We start from the raw sequence: 18,123 nt of genomic DNA, 5'->3' as shown, positions 1-18,123 counted from the left end.
TTTGCGAAATAGTTCTGAGGACCATCTTCATTGTTGTTCGGATGCTACTCAAAGTCAAACTGATTGATATCAAGTGTATACTTAAAAATAGAACATTTTGACTTCTTGACCCATCCTTGCTGGCCTCCATTTTAACTACTCATTGCAATTTAGTGACTGTGATTTGGAGTAGGCATCAATCTCATAAAATTTGATCCCAATGCTCAGGCTTGAACAAGGAAGTTGCCTTCCTGCAAGCTGAAACAGGTCAGCAGTATTAGGGAGGATAAAAAGATGTTCCACAGTAAGTGGAAATGTGTCCTTTTCACACCCAAGAGAAGCAGGAATACACGCAGGACCGTGTCTGCAAGTATTGTTCTGAAATCCAACTAATTCCAGTAGCACAAATGATTTTACTTGAATTGCTTCTTTCTTGGTGTGTGGGGTCAGGTGAAGCAGAGGATAAATAGATGGGGCAAAATCCTACTTGAACACCTTCGTTCAGACTACAATTTCTGAAAATATATGAACAAGATTTATTTTATAACATATACAGTAAAATAACTACAATGTATAATTAAATGTACTGAAATACTATTAGATATACTGTTAGGCAAAATCTAGGGATGATGTAATTAAGAATTTAGTTAAGTTTAGGCACATTTAGTGAATATGACAGTAAATAAATATCACGAATGAGCTACTACTCTCTATCCTGTGTAAAATATAGGCAGAATCTAACAGCTAACACAAAATGTTACTTTTGTTGTTTTATTATATCACAATGTGTGAATGTGTTCAATAAGATCTTAAATAAATACAAAGCTACTGATTTATTTTTCTATTTACACTGTGTAATTTGTGCTTTAGAAAATTGAGCGCAGTCAGAGGGTAATAGATTTTAAAGATAGGCAGATATTATCTAGGAAAGATTTACATAAGAATCTAACATCAAACTACATTCCTTAAAACCTTAATATGTGAGTGCTATGTTTTCTCTTCAATTATTTCAGTTAATGGTATTGCTGACCTCATCCTTGATGGTTTTACTTTATTAGCTATCAGGCACTGGAATTGTGCTCAATTATTTGTCACTGTGTTCTAGGTAATAGTTTTTATGTAAGTTCTGGCATTCTGACCTTAGGAAACCACTGCGGGTAGATTAATAAAACATTGCTGAAAAGCTTCTCAATTTTCAGTAATCTTTCTTGCAGCTTTTCAACAATTCCAACTTGTATCTGGCCAAGATATTGTGGCTGTAATCAGAGACTGCTATGATGGACACTTTCAGCAATTACTCATTGCAATTAGTAAGTAAATTATATTTATTAATTTGCTAAATTGCTAAATTAACATTGCATTTTTAAAGTTCTACTTGCACTTGGTAAGTGGAAGACAAAAAATGATTCTGCAAAAAGGCTCTTTTCAACAATATTGAAATAGAAATTTCTCTTTTTTTTGTTGCAATGTGTAAAAATTTGTTTTAATCTGTAATCCTTTTGTTTGATTTCTCCAAGTTCTGTGTGTTAGGGATAAAGCTTCCTATTTCGCATACAAGCTCAACAGTGCAATATATGTAAGTAATGCACACCTTTCTAAACTGCATTTTGAGGATATCGAAAGTATTTTTAAACATAGAATTGATTTGGCTGCAATTCAGCAGTGACTTTTGCTTGAAATATCAAAGTATTTCCAGTAACACCAGCATTTCCGCAGGGAACAGATCCATACATAGAATCTAAATCAAAAAAGATATCACTATAAGAATTGAATGATGAATTATTATTTTGCTATAAATAATTTCATGTAAAATTAAACCTTTGAAATGCAGACTGATTACAGTTTTGGAACATAAGGAATTTTCTGACTTTTCTCCCCCTGTATTTTACAGTAAAACTGAATGCAAACATTCTGCAGGCACCAGTGACCCCTACTGATATCAAATCAGAACACATCTTATGAAATTCAATGTAGAAAAGTGTAAGGTGACACATTTTGGTAATGTGATTGAGGAGAGACAATGCAAGTTAAATAGTATAGATTTCAAGGAAGTGCAAGAACAGAGAGAGATACCATGAAGTTAGCAGGAAATCGTAACAAACTAGTTAACAAAGTATATGGGATCCTGGACTCAATAGTTAGAGACACAGGAAAGTGAGGGATCTGCCCTCATAATGCTGCTATGCAGGTTACGACCCAAGATCTACCTGCAGAGTACAAAAACCAAGACCTAAAACATTAGTTCCAACAAGCTGATGCATTCTGTCAAATTCCGTTGCATCAAACTTTACAAAATATGTGAAATATTTAGACAGTGCTCAGAAGATGATTACTCAAATTTGTCTTGGATTATGTAATTATGTGGATAAGCTGATGTTGTAGTACTTTGAACAGAGAAAGATGAGAGGAGATTTGATAGATGGGTATTTTAAAATCATAAATATTTAGGGGGTATGATGAGTAAGTTTGCAGATGGCACCAAAATTAGAGGTGTAGTTGAAAGTTAAGAAAGTTAATACGATGTACAATGGCCAATCTGATCAAGATCCCAATGTATCGAAGAGTTGCTGTTGGAATTTAATTTAGGTAAATGTGAGATGCTGCATTTTGGAAAGGTAAGTCAAGGTAGGATTTATACACTTAATGATAAGGTCCTGGGGAGTGTTGTTGAACAAAGCCACCTTGGAGTGTAGACTTATAGTTCCTTGAAAGTAGAATTGCAGGTAGTCAGGATAGAGAAGATGGCATTTAGTATGCTTGCCTTTATTGGTCAGTGCATCGAGTACAGGAGTTAGGAGGTCATTTTGCAGCTGTACAGGACATTGGTTAGGCTACATTTGGAATACTGCATGCAATTCTGGTCTTCCTGCTATAGGACAGACGTTGTGAAACTTGAAAGAGTTCAGAAAAGATTTGCAAGGATATTTTCCTTCGGAGTCTGAGGAATGGCCTTATAGAGGCTTATAAAATCATGAGGGGCATGGATAGGATAAATACACAAATTCTTTTCCTGGGGCGGGGGAGTCCAGAACTACAGGGCAAAGGTTTAAGGTGAGATGGGAAGGATTAAAAGGGACATAAATGGCAACCTTTTCACACAAGGAGGTGCATGTATGGAACAAGCTGCTAGCAGAACTGTTGGAGGTGGGTACAATTACAATATTTAAAAGACATCTGGATGGGTATATGAATAGGAAGGGTTTAACGGGATATGTACCAAATGCTGGCAAATAGGACTAGATTTATCTAAAATATCTGGTCAGCCTGAATGAGTTGGACCAAAGGGTCTGTTTCCATGCTATACATCTCTATGACTCTACTTAGATAGAATGATTGATTTAAAAAATGTTTCTACTGAGGATTTGTAACCAGAGCGCACTAGTTTAAAGTAAGTCGTGAGGAAACTTTCATTATGCGATGAGATTTAGAATTAGAAATGCAGTAACTGCTATGTTGGTGGATACAGAATCAATAGTAGATTCAAAAGGGGATTCACTTAGTATTTGAAAGAGAAATTATTGCAGAGATATGGCAAAAGAACTGGGGAGTTAGGTAAAGGGGCAGTACAACGAGATCTAGGTATTCTTGTACATCAGTCAATGAAAGCAAGCATGCAGGTACAGCAGGCAGTGAAGAAAGCTAATAGCATGCTGGCTTTCATAACAAGAGGAATTGAGTATAGAAGTAAAGAGGTCTTTCTGCAGCTGTACAGGGCCTTGGTGAAACCGCACCTGGAATATTGTGAGCAGTTTTGGTCTCCAAATTTGAGGAAAGACATCCGCAGCATAGGTTCACGAGGTCAATTCCCGGAATGACAGGACTATCTTACGCTGAAAGATTAGAGCAACTGGACTTGTATATGCTTGAGTTTAGAAGGCTGAGAGGGGATCTGATTGAGACGTATAAGATTATTAAAGGATTGGACACTCTGGAGGCAGGAAGCATGTTTCCGCGATGGGTGAGTCCCGAACCAGAGGACACAGTTTAAAAATAAGGAGTAGGCCACTTAGAACAGAGTTGAGGAGAAACTTCTTCACCCAGAGAGTGGTGGGTGTATGGAATGCTCTGCCCCAGAAGGCTGTGGAGGCCAAGTCTCTGGATACTTTCAAGAAAGAGTTGGATAGAGCTCTTAAGGATAGTGGAATCAAGGGTTATGGGGATAAGGCAGGAACAGGATACTGATTGGGGATGATCAGCCATGATCATAATGAATGGTGGTGCTGGCTCAAAGGGTAGAATGGCCTACTCCTGCACCTATTGTCTATTGAGTCAGCCAAACTGGAATATTATTTGAATGACCTGTTACAAACTGGATGTCCCTAAAGGGCACTTTTTCAACTGTATCATTTGATAATTCTATTATAGATACTGATGACAGTGCATGTTTGTATTAAATTAACAAACATAAAGACAGGTTTGAAAATATCAGAAATGAGATTTGCAGAGTGTTTGAAGACCTTGGTGAAGACAAGACTACCAGGGCTGGATTTTGCATTGAGAGTATAAGTAAGGCTAATAGAGATTACCATTGTGATGGAGTAAGTTAGACAACAATTTTGGAATAAACAGTAGACACATAGAAGTGAAAATTCAAAGGTGCTTTCCAAATTTACCAGGTTGCTCCACAAGATGTGTTATAATATATTGGAATAGACTTGGGGTCCAAATATTCACTGTGATGGAAATGCTGGAAGAAGCCAGTAATCCTTAATTCACTTCAAACTCAGCGGCTCTCATTCCAATAGAGATGGGTTTAGGAGCAATCTGAAGTTAGCACAAGCACAGATCATGGAGGCAGCTGGCTGCTTAAATAAGCAGCTGCCTATTCAAGCCTGATTTTGGAGTCCATAGAGTGTACAACCTGGACTGTGGAAATTAGACCAGGTAAAAGCAGGTCAGTTCTCAGTGCAGTTCTTTTAGTTCAAAGTTTGTGAAACGATTTGTAGCTCGGGTGCTCATTGTTGTGGTTCTGTTCGCCGAGCTGGGAATTTCCTCCGCCGAGCCGGAGGAAAGGTCACAGAAGCGCTTCACAGGAGGCTCCCAAGCACTGAGGATGTCACCAAGACAGGGGACAAAACGTCTGCAACATAAATTCCCAGCTCGGCGAACAGAACCACAACAACGAGCACCCGAGCTGCAAATCTTCTCACAAACTTTGAACACCTACGGGCGAGAGACGCTAAGACAAGCCAGGAAATGGGAATCCTGTGCCAACCGCCTAAGCGCCATGCAACACAAATTCCCAGCTTGGTTAACGGAACCCACAATAGTTCTTTTAGTTATCCACTGTGCAGCTCTGGAGAGCTGAGACACCACTTTGAATCTGGTCCCAGGTCACCTTTGGAGGAAATACCTATCCTTACAAGTACATGAAAACCCTATGGGAGAGGAAAGGCATCCATTAGGATTATGAAATGTAGGCATGCTTGCACATTTAGTCATAGGACGTGGTTTTGCAGGCTATCCGTAATTGTCTAGGAGAAAGTCGTGGTGAACTGCCTTCTTGATTCTTCAGACCTAGGATTGTAAGTTTCAACTTCCCATTCTCCCTCCCACTAGAAAGAAACAAGATGCCAAGAATTTCCAACATATAAGCTTGTTTTATGCTTTTTTTGTTAGATTGCATTTATATTTTATTCACCCATTTCATATCAATTTCTTGGTCCTGTTTTGTTGTATTACATAATTCTCCCAAATCTCTGAATTTCTGCTATTTCTGGTAACTTTCGAGGCCTTTTTTCTTTTAATCTTAGAGTCCTGAGCTTTCTTTGTTAGCCATGGTTGATTGACCTTTTATTGAGCTTTTGTACCTTGGAGGACAGGCACATTTTGTGCATCCTGCTGGGGGCCTGCTACATTCCCCAGGAAGAATTCATCTTGCCCTCTCTTTGTCCTCTTCTGTAGATTGTTATGGTCGATGCTTAATTTTCTGTGTTTCTACTGTAACTGTGAATAGTCTCTGTCCTGCCATTCGCATATCAATAAAACTGGCTGGGCTGAATTCCTTCCCAAAGTCATTGCTCATATCCTTCCTCCTTACGGACTTGCCATTGGAGAGGTTTGAGTGCTCATTGCTTCCATATACATGTAAGTCCTCTGATCTAAGATACAATTTTACATACTGTGGATGTATGCTTTTACAGGAAATCTGGCTGGTTTCTTGCAGTGGGCTTTCCCCTGTTCTTTCTTTCTGATTTTCCGTGGCTTTCCCTCTCCACAGTATGTCTAGCCACTGTGCATTTGCAAAGGAGCTATGTCACACAGTTGTCAGATCATGGAGCACGGATCTGGCAGGTCTCAAGTAAGATAACCTTCCTTAACATCCCCTCTACAAATGCCATTACAAAAACATAGCTGCATTGTGATTAGGGCTGGGTACTGAATATTCAATGATATTTGACAATTAGGAAGGGCAGACAAGACAGAAGAAGGCGGCGATGCACTGATAATAAGATACAGGATATGCACATTCATAAAGGAGGATCTCCGATCAGCAGAACAATGCATGTAATCTATTTCAGTGAAACTAAGAAACAGCAAGGGGCAGCCGACATTGATTGGAGTTATTTATAGGCCAGCAAATATTAGTGGTAGTGTGTTACATGGTATTAGTGGTGTTGCAAAAGAAATTAGTAACCACAATATGATAGAACTTTACAATACATTTAAAAGTGGGGTAGTTCATTCTGAAGGAATGGTGTTAAATATGAAGAAGGGAAATTATGAAGGCATAAGGCACAAATTGGCTGAGGTAGATTGGGAAAAATACAATAAAAGGCATGACTGTACTTAGGCAATTGACATTTTTTAAAAAAAAGACATGGCTTGTAGCAACTATACATTTCTTCAAACTGCAAAACTTCAAAAAAATCAGTCAACCATGAGAGACAAATACTGCATAAGACTAAGACAAAAAGGCCTGTAGAATTGCCAGAAATAGCAATAACTCGGAGGATTGGAAGGATTATGTAATACAAGAAAAATGGACCAAGAAACTGATATGAAATGGTTGAATAAAGTATGAATGTAATCTCACAAAATACATAAAACAGATTGTAAAAGCTTCTATAGGCACATAAAAAGAAAACCTTTGCCTTAAAAAAAATGTGGGTCTATTAGAGGCAAAATGAGGAATGGAGAAATAGAGAGAAGCTAAATGATTACTTTGTGTCTGTTTTACTGAAGAAAATAGCAGAAATCTCCCATAACTAGAGATCCAAGTGCTTTGAGAGAATAAAAAGGTCAAGAAAATTCGCATAATAAGAATGACATTCTGGAGAAATTAATGAGACTGAATATTGATAAATTTCCAGGATCAGTGTTCCCTCTAAGCCACTCCAAGGTTCCAAGGTTGCTTGTACAGTGGTCAGTGTTGGCACGCTGACTGCAGAATTGACTTCTGTTTCAAAAGGTCATTGACACACAAAGACCTCAGAAGCCTGTGCTGCCAAGAAGAAAATTGGAGGAAATCCACCCACGTGATGGTCTGCATTCTACAGTACTGAAGGAGGTGGCTTTAGAGATAGTTAATACACTGGTGATTATATTCCAAAATGATATAAATTTTGGAATGATTCTTGAGGATTAGAATGTAGTAAACTTCGCCCCACCACTTAAGAAGGAAGCAAGAGAGCAAATAGGGAACTGCAGACCTATTAGCCTTACATCAATAGTTGACAAAATTATGGAATCTATTATAATGAATGAGATAAATCAGATAAACCCATTGATAGTGATCTGACTGGCCATAGTCAGCATGGATTTGCATGTGCTTTACAAGCTTGTTGGAATTTTCTTTGAAGATTAATAAAGTTGATAAAGCAGGCCTATAAAGAGATTTTTAGAATGTGTTTAATAAAGTGCCTAACAGGAAGCAGATTAGAATGATTAAAGCACATTTAATAGGTGGTAATGTACTGACATGGAGTAATGATTGACTGACTTCGAAAACAAAAATAAATAATGTCATTTTCATGTTGGCAGGCTATGACTAGTGGGATACCACAGGGATCAATACTTGGGCCCAGCAGTTCACAAAATATATCAATAATTTGGATGTGGGGATAAAAGTATTATTTCCAATTTTACAAATGATAGAAAGCTAAGCAGGAATGTGTGTTGTGAGCAAGATGTCAAGTGTCTTCAAGAGAATTTGGACAAGCTTATGACTGGGCAAGAATATGGATGATGGAATATAATGTGGAAAATATGAGGTTATTATGTTGGTAGGAGAAACTGATGTGCAGAGAATTTATTAAAAGGTTAGTGGTTAGAAAGAAGAGATTTACAAAGGAAACTAGGTCCCCTCATCAATAAGTCATTAAATGATAACCTGCAGATACCACAAGCTATTAGGAAGGCCAATTATATATCAGTCTTTATTGCAAGAGGATTTGAGTACAAGGGTGGTGATGCCTTGTTTCAATTGTATAGGAATTTGGTTAGACCACATCTGGTGTACGATATGCAGGTTTGGTCTCAGAGGCAATGTGATGCAGTTCACTAGATTTGTTCGCAGGTTGGTGGGATTGTCTTATGAAAAGACACAGAAAACTGGACCCGTATTGTTTAGGGTTTTGTAGCATGAGAGTTGATTGCATTGCAACTTACAAAATACTTGATGGGATGGACAGGTGAGATGCAGGTAAGATATTTGTTTCCCTTTTGTTGGTAAGTCTAGAAACAGGAGGCACAATTTTAAGGGGATGCCATTTAAGTCAAACATGAGAAGTAACAATTTTTATTCATAAGATTTGGAAAGTTTGAACCTTTTGAAAGTTTGATAGATTACTGATTACCAAGGGCATACAAGAATATAGTGACTAGGTAGGTAAAAGATATTGAAGTGTTTGACTAGCTTAAATTATACTGAATGGTGAGGCTAAATAGCCCACTCCTGTTCCTATGTTATATTTAGTAAAGCCGTTTGCTATTCACTTCTTAGCATATAAACTCATAGAGATGTACAGAATGGAAAAAGACCCTTCAGTCCAACTTGTCCATGCCGAAAAGATATCCCAACCCAATTTAGTCCCATCTGACACCACCCGGCCCATATCCCTCCAAACCCTCCCTATTCATATACCCATCCAGATGCCTTTTAAATGTTGCAATTGGTCTAGCCTTCACCACTTCCTCTTGCAGCTCGTTCCATACATGTACCACCTTCTGTGTGAAAATGTTGCCCCTGAGGTCTCTTTTATATCTTTCCCCTCTCACCCTAAAGCTATGCTGTCTCGTTCTGGGCTCCTTCGCCCCAGGGAAAAGACTTTGTCTATTTATCCTATCCATACCCCTCATGATTTTACAAACCTTTATAAGGTCATCCCTCAGCTTCGGACGCTCCAGAGAAAACAGCCCTAGCCTATTCAACCTCTCCCTATAGCTCAAATCCTCCAACCCTGGCGACATCCTTGTAAATCTTTTCTGAAACCTTTCAAGTTTCACAACATCTTTCCTTGAGGAAGGAGATCAGAATTATATACAATATTCCAACAGCGGCCTAACCAATGTCCTGTAAAGCTGCAACATGACCTCCCAACTCCTGTACTCAATACTCTGACCAATTAAGGAAAGGATTCCATATACCTTCTTTACTGTCCTTTCTACCTGAGATTCCACTTTCAAGGAACTATGAACCTGCACTCCAAGGTCTCTTTGTTCAGCAACATTCCCACGACCATACCATTAACTGTATAAGTCCTGTTAAGATTTGCTTTCTCAAAATGCAGCACCTCACATTTATTTAAATTAAATTCCATCTTCCACGTCTCAGCCCATTGGCCCATCTGTTCAAGATCCTGTTGTAATCTGAGGTAACCTTCTTCGCTGTCCACTACACCTCCAATTTTGGTGTCATCTGCAAACTTACTAACTATACCTCTTATGCTCACATCCAAATTATTTATATAAATGATGAAAAGTAGTAGACCCTGTGGCACTCCACTGGTCACAGGCCTCCAGTCTGAAAAACAATCCTCCACCACCACTATCTGTCTTTGACCTTTGAGCCAGTTCTGTATTCAAATGGCTAATTCTCCCTGTATTCCATGAGATCTAACCTTGCTAACCAGTCTTCCATGAGGAACCTTGTCGAATGCCTTACTGAAGTCCATATAGATACGTCTACCACTCTGCCCTCATCATTCCTCTTTATTACTTTAGATTAGATTAGATTCCCTATAATGTGGAAACAGGCACTTCGGCCCAACAAGTACATACTGACCCTCTGAAGAGTAACCCACCCAGAGGCATTTCCCTCTGACTAATGCATCTAACTCTATGGGCAATTTCGAATGGCCAATTCATGTAACCTGCACATCTTTGGATTTTGGGAGGAAACCGGAGCACCTGGAGGAAACCCACGCAGACACTGGGAGAATGTGCAAACTCCACACAGACAGTCGCCCAAGGCTGGAATCAAACCTGGGTCCCTGGTGCTGTGAGGCAGCAGTGCTAACCACTGAGCCACCATGCCGCCTATCTTTAAAAAACTCAATCAAGTTTGTGAGACATGATTTCCCACACACACAGCCATGTTGACTATCCCTAATCAGTTCTTGCTTTTCCAAATACATGTACATCCTATCCCTCAGGATTCTCTCCAACAACTTGCCCACCATTGACGTCAGGATCACTGGTATATAGTTCCCTGGCTTGTCCTTACCACTTTTCTTAAACAGTGGCACCACATTAGCCAACCTCCAGTCTTCCAGCACCTCACCTGTGACTATCGATGATACAAATATCTCAGTAAGAGGCCCAGCAATCACTTCCCTAGCTTCCCACAGAGTTCTATGGTACACCTGATCAGGTCTTGGGGATTTATATGGTGGCAATGGTGACAGAGTCAGAGGCAAGATTACTATCTCCGCAATTATGTAAAAGGACTGATAAGAAAATTATAGGACATTTTACATTTCTAGATTTTTATTTCCATTGTCCCAATCAGAAGAGAACAAATCTGAAACTTACCATAACTTTTTCAATCGCCGGATTTCAATCATATATGTAAATATCATAAAAATGTATTAAAATGATTATGTCCATCCATCAAGTGATGGATGATTTATTTTTAATTGTGCCATATATTTCAGAATTATGCAATGACAGCAGAATCTAACACAGGTACACAATCCTTTATCCAAAATTCCAAAATCCGAAAAGCTCCGAAATCTGAAGTTTGTTTGTGACGTTTCTTCTGCATAACAAGGTTGTTTGGCGAGCAAGCAGGTGACCCAACTCCACACCCATTCGACACAGTACTGGCAGGTGTGAACTGTGTCTCAGCGTTTGTACTAGTCACACATGGGTCTACTGTTCACTGTGAAAATGTCATTTATTCTGAAATTTGAAAAATTTGAAAAATCTGAAAAACAACTGACCTCAAGGATTTCAGAAAAAGGATTGTGTATCTGTACTAACAATGCCACATTAAGAAGGGAAGTCAGTCTATGGCAGAGTATTCTGTTTTTAGTAGTGGTGAGCCTGGAGAAGTTATGGAAGAATCACTCCATATTCTATAAAAGAAATTACCAGGAGACGCAGAAAATCCTTCATGAAATTAAACTTTAATCGTGCAAAATCAAAGCTGTGGGAGCCAACAAAATGGCTTCCTGACTCCCCACAATCCCCTTGTTCTCCTGCAATTTATACAATTATTCTTCCGCCCTCATCTGATAGCATTAGCATGCCCTCTCATACTGGCTTACTTTGCCTTTCCAACCTATTCATCATCTGCCACACCGGTTCCCTCACATTACAACACTATAATTTTCAGCATTAGCTCATCTCCCAGTAATTTAACTAACCTATCACAATGCACTACCATTATCTGTTAAGGGAGCCCTGTAGCATGTTCTTGGGCATACATTGCAACACTAAGTTAACTATATAAATGCCAGAATAACTTCTATAGAGACAGGAGGAGGAGGTAATTAGGTGAGTTGGTTACATATCTGAAAATGACATAGGAGGAATGATAAGACACCTTCCAGTGTTGGCCAGAATTAAGTATTGGATAGGAAGGTCCATAGTCAACCTTCCCATACTACTAACAACTGAGGTCTTTAAGTGGTCAGTTAAGGAGTCCATGTCCCCACCACTAGTATTAATCCTGTTACAACCTTGTGGACTCTGGTGACCTTCGAGTCTCTTGATCAAAACAATCAGCGTCTGTCCAAAGGACTGGATATTGAAAGCCAACTTCTTCTTCTGATCCACATGCCACCTTTCCCCATGAAACCCACCTGATGAAATCCAACCACCAACCCCTGCCAAACCCCAGTACTTAACTGTAGCCTCTGTCCTCCATAATCATAGGGCCTCAGAGGTTCTCCTTCCAACAGCAGCCATGATCTCCTTGGGATTTTTTGAGCTCTGAACAGCAAGCAGCTCTCATTAGCAAGTTTTATGCCCTTTGGATCTTGATTCCAGGGTCAAGCCCAATAGTGGTTTCACTTTCGTGATTGGTTTGTTGTTCAGTACACCTTCCCAAAAAGAGATATTGCAAGTTGCCAGCCCTTCAGCTACCAGGTGAGACTCCCAATACCACAACCCCAAGATACTCCTGCTACATTCCAAAACTGAGATATCATGGAGTGCTCCCAATAGGTTATGTGCTACCAGATGACAACAAGTTTGCCTTGTGAATGCTGATGCCTGCTAAAAGCACAAATCATCCTATATATTCTTTATGCCATTTTGAATATTACATTCCAAAATTCAGATTGACTATTTTCAAATAATTATACAGTTTTACTATATATAAGGGCCAAAACAGAACAAAACAGTACCAGTCCTGTGATAAATGTTTTGCAGAAGTCCATAACATAACCCAGACTATCATCATTTTACTTAGGACTTCGGCTTTCACAACAAAACAGTTATAAGAATCTTGATTTCAAGAAGTGAACTGGATCTGATGAATATCAAAAGAAGTTACAAGGAGCAATATGGAAATTCTCTACACCATGATATCAGGGTATGGCATATTCACCTTTTATGTAATATCCATACACATTGGAACCAAGTAATTACCTAACAATCTGACTGCTGTATTGTTAATCATGAATCTGGCAAATTAACCCTGTTAGAATTTGAGTAGTAATAATAGGCTACAAATAGAATCAGAAATTTTCCTATAAATCTTGTTTTGAAATCACAATACTTTCTTTTGCTTATCTCTAAAATAACTTTATATTAGGGCAAAAAAAATCTTGTAGGTATCTTGTAGTTTAAAAGTACATCATAGTGAATGATTTACTTTTGAGATACAGAACCTATTGTTATTTAGACAACAATATCAACCCAATTTATCCACTGTATAGACCTACATGCAAGAGTGATAAGTAACCAAGATAAGCTTTGGATAATGTTCTTTAAGGAATTAATGTTTATATTAATTAATAGGAGGATAACCTTAGAATCTTTTGAGTCCATCAAATCAAGCAAAAATGGCCTCAGTTTAACATCTCCAGAGAAAGAAAACATCTCAGACAGTGTAGCATTCCTTCAATACTGCACTGAAGTGTCAGTTTAGATAATGCACTGAAGTCAGTGGAGGACTGCTTAGACCCACGAACTTCTGATTCAGTCAGTTATCTCTGAGGCAAATCTGAAGTAGTGGATATATACATCACATTATGTGGGTCAGACCAAGAAGGTCCTGGCTGTTCAACAATCTGTACTGAAGTGGATGATCTTACTCAGAAAATTCAGTAAAAATTAGGCTTAAACTTTCTCTCTAAAATCCAAAGGAACTCTCTTGTTCCTTTCAGCCTCACCAAGAAAAGGAAAGATTTATCTTTCTGGAACTTTTCTGGCCCTAGGTTGTTTTTCAGCTAGGTTGATCCAGAAAAGAAGCCCCAAGAGTATCCTAATCAGGCCTCCAATTAAAATGATAGAGAAGGCCCCTGTGGTATTAGATTAGATTAGATTAGATTAGATTAGATTACTTACAGTGTGGAAACAGGCCCTTCGGCCCAACAAGTCCACACCGCCCCGCCGAAGCGTAACCCACCCATACCCCTACATCTACATTTACATTTACCCCTTACCTAACACTATGGGCAATTTAGCATGGCCAATTCACCTGGCCTGCACATCTTTGGACTGTGGGAGGAAACCGGAGCACCCGGAGGAAACCCACGCAGACACGGGGAGAACGTGCAAACTCCACACAGTCAGTCGCCTGAGGCGGGAATTGAACCCAGGTCTCAGGCGCTGTGAGGCAGCAGTGCTAACCACTGTGCCACCGTGCCACCCACAACTGAGGACCTGATGAACAATATTTTAAGGAGGTATCGGCTACTGAGAAGACCAGATTAAGATCAGAACCTCCATTTAAAATTTGTGCAGGTAGCAACCACATGGCATCTACCTGCCTCCAGTATGGTTTTCATCAGATAAACAAGGTTAAAGTCAGCAAGCACTGAACTAATTTGAATTTTACTAACAACTGGAAGGGTTGCTTTTTACAAAAAAGATGATTAATAAAAGCAAACCTTAATTTTACTTCTGATTTTATAGCCACATTCAACATATCAACTTAAATGATTTAAAATAAAGATACAAAAGGTTAAAAGGAAATTTACAAAAGGTTAATGGGGTAAATTGTTTCTGCTTGACACTCATTACCTCCATATTTTGCAGATGCAAAAAAATTTGAACCTTTAAAATGAGCTGCTGAAATTTATATGCTCACATATATAAGAATTTACATATTAAAATAACATAACTATAGTTTGCATATTTAAGATTTACAATGGCTTTTGATTTGATCTCTTGCAGCAATACGCATCGGGACACTATGAGGCAGCTCTTTCAGCAATTTGTACTGGTGATGCTGAAGATTATTAGATGAAGAAAGATTCGTAACTCATTTTAAATCAATAAAAGTTCTGCAATCAGAAAACCCAAGCCCACTTCAATCTTCAATGGAGATCGAAGAGTCAAATTATTTTCTTAAAACATTGCAATCAACTGCACATTACTAATCAGTAATAATAGACATTCTTTTGTTGATCAATAGAGTATCTAGAAAGAGAAAAATACTCCAACTCATTTTAATACTGTATCTTAAGTATATAATTGCACAGTTAATTAAAAGAATAATTCTCATAGTGCAAAATAGGATCAGCAGAAACATTTCAACATTCACTGCCATGATCAATTTACTATGTGCCATCTATGAGATGCATGGCAAGAATTCACCAAGGCTCCCTACACAGTACCTTCCAAACCCACAAACGCCTACCACCAAGAAGACCAAGATCAGCAGATACATGAGAACACAATCACCTGCAAGTCCCACTTTAAGCTACACACCATTCTGATTTGGAACTATATTACCACACCTTCACTACTAAAATCTTGAGAATCCATCTCTAAAAGCCTTGCAAATATATATGGCTTGCAGCAGTTCAAGAAGCCAGGTCCAGGACAGTTAGGCATGAGCAATAAAAATTGACCTAGCCAACAACATCCATCCATGAGCAGTGAATGAATGCAAAAAACCTTTTTCATGATTATACAATAGTTTGAGATATTGTAGCAATTTTAAAAATGTATAACATTTTTAAGATTGCAATATCAAAGAAACTGTAGTTAAAATTTCAGTGTTCTTATCTCAAATGTGGCCACAGAAATCTTAATGAATGTAAGGGTTCCTGATTATTCATTCTGAACAGCAGAGTATATTATCAAGAAGTTCTGAAATCTGCTACAATGCCTTGATTGCTTTTTGTTTGCTGGTATCTTTGTAGATCTCCTTACTTCTTCAGTTCTTTTAACAAAAACAGTGTATTTTAAGGGCTGCAACAAAATAAAAAATATTTTTGCTCTTCAATTGCTTGCAAGATATTTCATTGCTATTCTGCAATTAAATTACAAACTTAATATAGTAAATGCAAAACATTTTGCATGAAAGATTCAGTAATATTGATGTCATCAACCAATTATGAATCAAGGAAATATTGGTTATTGATGGAATACAATGATCAGGTTTGTTTCATAGATTCTAAGATTAAGGATACCAGGAAAAGTACCTTTGAGTGGGTGTTAGAACATGGAGTAACATGAAGAGTGGTTGAAGTAGAGATTTTAAGAATGTTATTAAGCAGGGAAAGATAAAAACTAAAGGGATAGAACAGGAGGTTTTGATTTTGATTGCTTCAGAGAAGAGCTGTCATAGGATGATAGCTTCCTTCGTGCTGGTTAATTTCAATGTTTCTGCGTGATTCATTTCAATTCTGTAAATTGCACATCTGCACTAAATATTTCCATTTTCTTGCTTTGGTGCTCAGCAAAGACAGAAACTTCATAATAATAAAACCTCTGCTTTATTGAGTACCTTTTGTGGATATAAAAGCACAACACTTTTGAGATCACCTTTGAACAGCTCCAGATACTTGTTAATTAATTAGGCTTAGAATTATGCTGAAGCCTAATAAGATGATGTTTGACTGAACAAAGTCATTTGTTGGGTGCAAGGATTAGTAAAGATCACTTAAAAGTAGTACTACCATCACATAGTGTTATGCTGAGTTGAAACATGAAATATATTTATTTTATCTGAAGTATCTTAGAACTGAGAATAGACAAATTCTTTTAGGAATTGTGTATTACACCAAGTGAGATGAAGAAAGCCATAATTGATTTACACCTTGTGAATAGAGAGGGAAATATAACAAAATGCCACTCTCCCTCCCTACGCATTAAAATGTGAAGTAGTCCATGTATATAATATTCAAAATACAATGACTAAACTAACACCAAAAAAAGCTGACTCTTAACAGATTAAGTTGCACATTTCGTTTTAATGTAATGACAACCATAGCACATGTCATCAAGATGACCAAAGTGATTTACGTGCAAACATTTGTTTACCTTAACATCAATACGTATTGAACAAAAAAAAATCATAATTTGTCAAAAACTAATGAAGGAAACAACTTATTTCTTCTTCCTTCTTAAATTCTTTCAGTTAAGCTATCTGAATACTTTCTCATTCTGTCTGGGTATCTCTGGGTAAATCTGAACATCAGTTCTGATTACAAAATCTTCATAATGGTTGAGACAGCTACATGGAGTGGCTTAATCAAAGGCCCGAACCCACATTGCTGTGTTTCTGGATTTTATAACACTGGCTAATATTCAAGGTTTTATTTTATTTTCCCTTTCTTCATTTCACTTTAGTTTGTGGAAAGAATTTGAATAATAGAAGGTTTCACCTGGTCTCACTTTGTCAGGTTTAAACAAATTAAATCTTGTACTGAGTATGTTTAAACACTAACTATTCAGGTGAGCAGCCTAAACTATGGGGATATTCTGAGAGAAGAGAAAACTGTCGAGCCTGTGTCAAAGAGAAATATGAAATTTTCTGTCTGGCTTGTCACCAAGCAAATAGTCTGCAAAGATCTCTTCAAATTCTATACACTTATTTTTCTGCAGAACATTCAATGCTGGATGATATGATAATAATAGAATATGTTTGATTCCATTCTTAATTCAAAATATTTCAAATACTTCCAGCTTCCATCAGTGTAATTGTGTTCCCTCCCAGTTTACCAAAGGTAGTTAATAGGTATCATGGTATTCCATGCTGAAAATGTGTTGCTGGAAAAGCGCAGCAGGTCAGGCAGCATCCAAGGAGCAGGAGAATCGACGTTTTGGGCATGAGCCCTTCTACAGGAATTTCTGAAGAAGGACTCATGCTCGAAACGTCGATTCTCCTGCTCCTTGGATGCTGCCTGACCTGCTGCGCTTTTCCAGCAACACATTTTCAGCTCTGATCTCCAGCATCTGCAGTCCTCACTTTCTCCTCATCATGATATTCCACTCCAATACTAGCTTACTTAACACTGAAATACAATTATTGGAATAGTCAAATTCTCATCAGTTTTGCAAAGGGATGTTTCAAATTTTGTAAACTCCTTCTAAGATAATAAACTTACCTGAAGCTGTAAGACTGCTGAATATAAGTTGTGAATTTACAACTTTACCTTCAACTATGTGTACAGAAATGTTATCTTAAGTCCTGTACTCCCATATTCCACATATAGTTCATCATGCTCTCTGATTGAGTAAAACCCTTCATCTTTCTGATAGTAACATCAACTTCTGTTTCCAAATCTATCACATGCA

At 38.0% G+C, this 18,123-nt stretch overlaps 1 protein-coding gene across 1 annotated transcript in view; it reads left to right on the top strand.

Annotated features, from left to right (window-relative positions):
• LOC140480146 (annexin A10-like) overlaps positions 1–15,793 on the top strand; it is an 83,829-nt gene extending 68,036 nt beyond the window's left edge. The window contains exons 9-12 of the mRNA XM_072574899.1: positions 1,194–1,289; positions 1,497–1,555; positions 12,839–12,961; positions 14,770–15,793. Coding sequence (XP_072431000.1) covers positions 1,194–1,289; positions 1,497–1,555; positions 12,839–12,961; positions 14,770–14,838 — 347 coding nt within the window. The 3' untranslated portion in view covers positions 14,839–15,793. The remainder of the gene's footprint in view (positions 1–1,193; positions 1,290–1,496; positions 1,556–12,838; positions 12,962–14,769) is intronic.
• Positions 15,794–18,123: the final 2,330 nt, after the last annotated feature.

This window comes from Chiloscyllium punctatum, chromosome 1, assembly GCF_047496795.1.
Source record: "Chiloscyllium punctatum isolate Juve2018m chromosome 1, sChiPun1.3, whole genome shotgun sequence".
In the NCBI taxonomy this organism is placed as follows: Eukaryota; Metazoa; Chordata; class Chondrichthyes; order Orectolobiformes; family Hemiscylliidae; genus Chiloscyllium; species Chiloscyllium punctatum.
The sequence above is the reverse complement of the archived record's forward strand: the minus strand, read 5'-3'. Positions and strand labels throughout refer to the sequence as shown.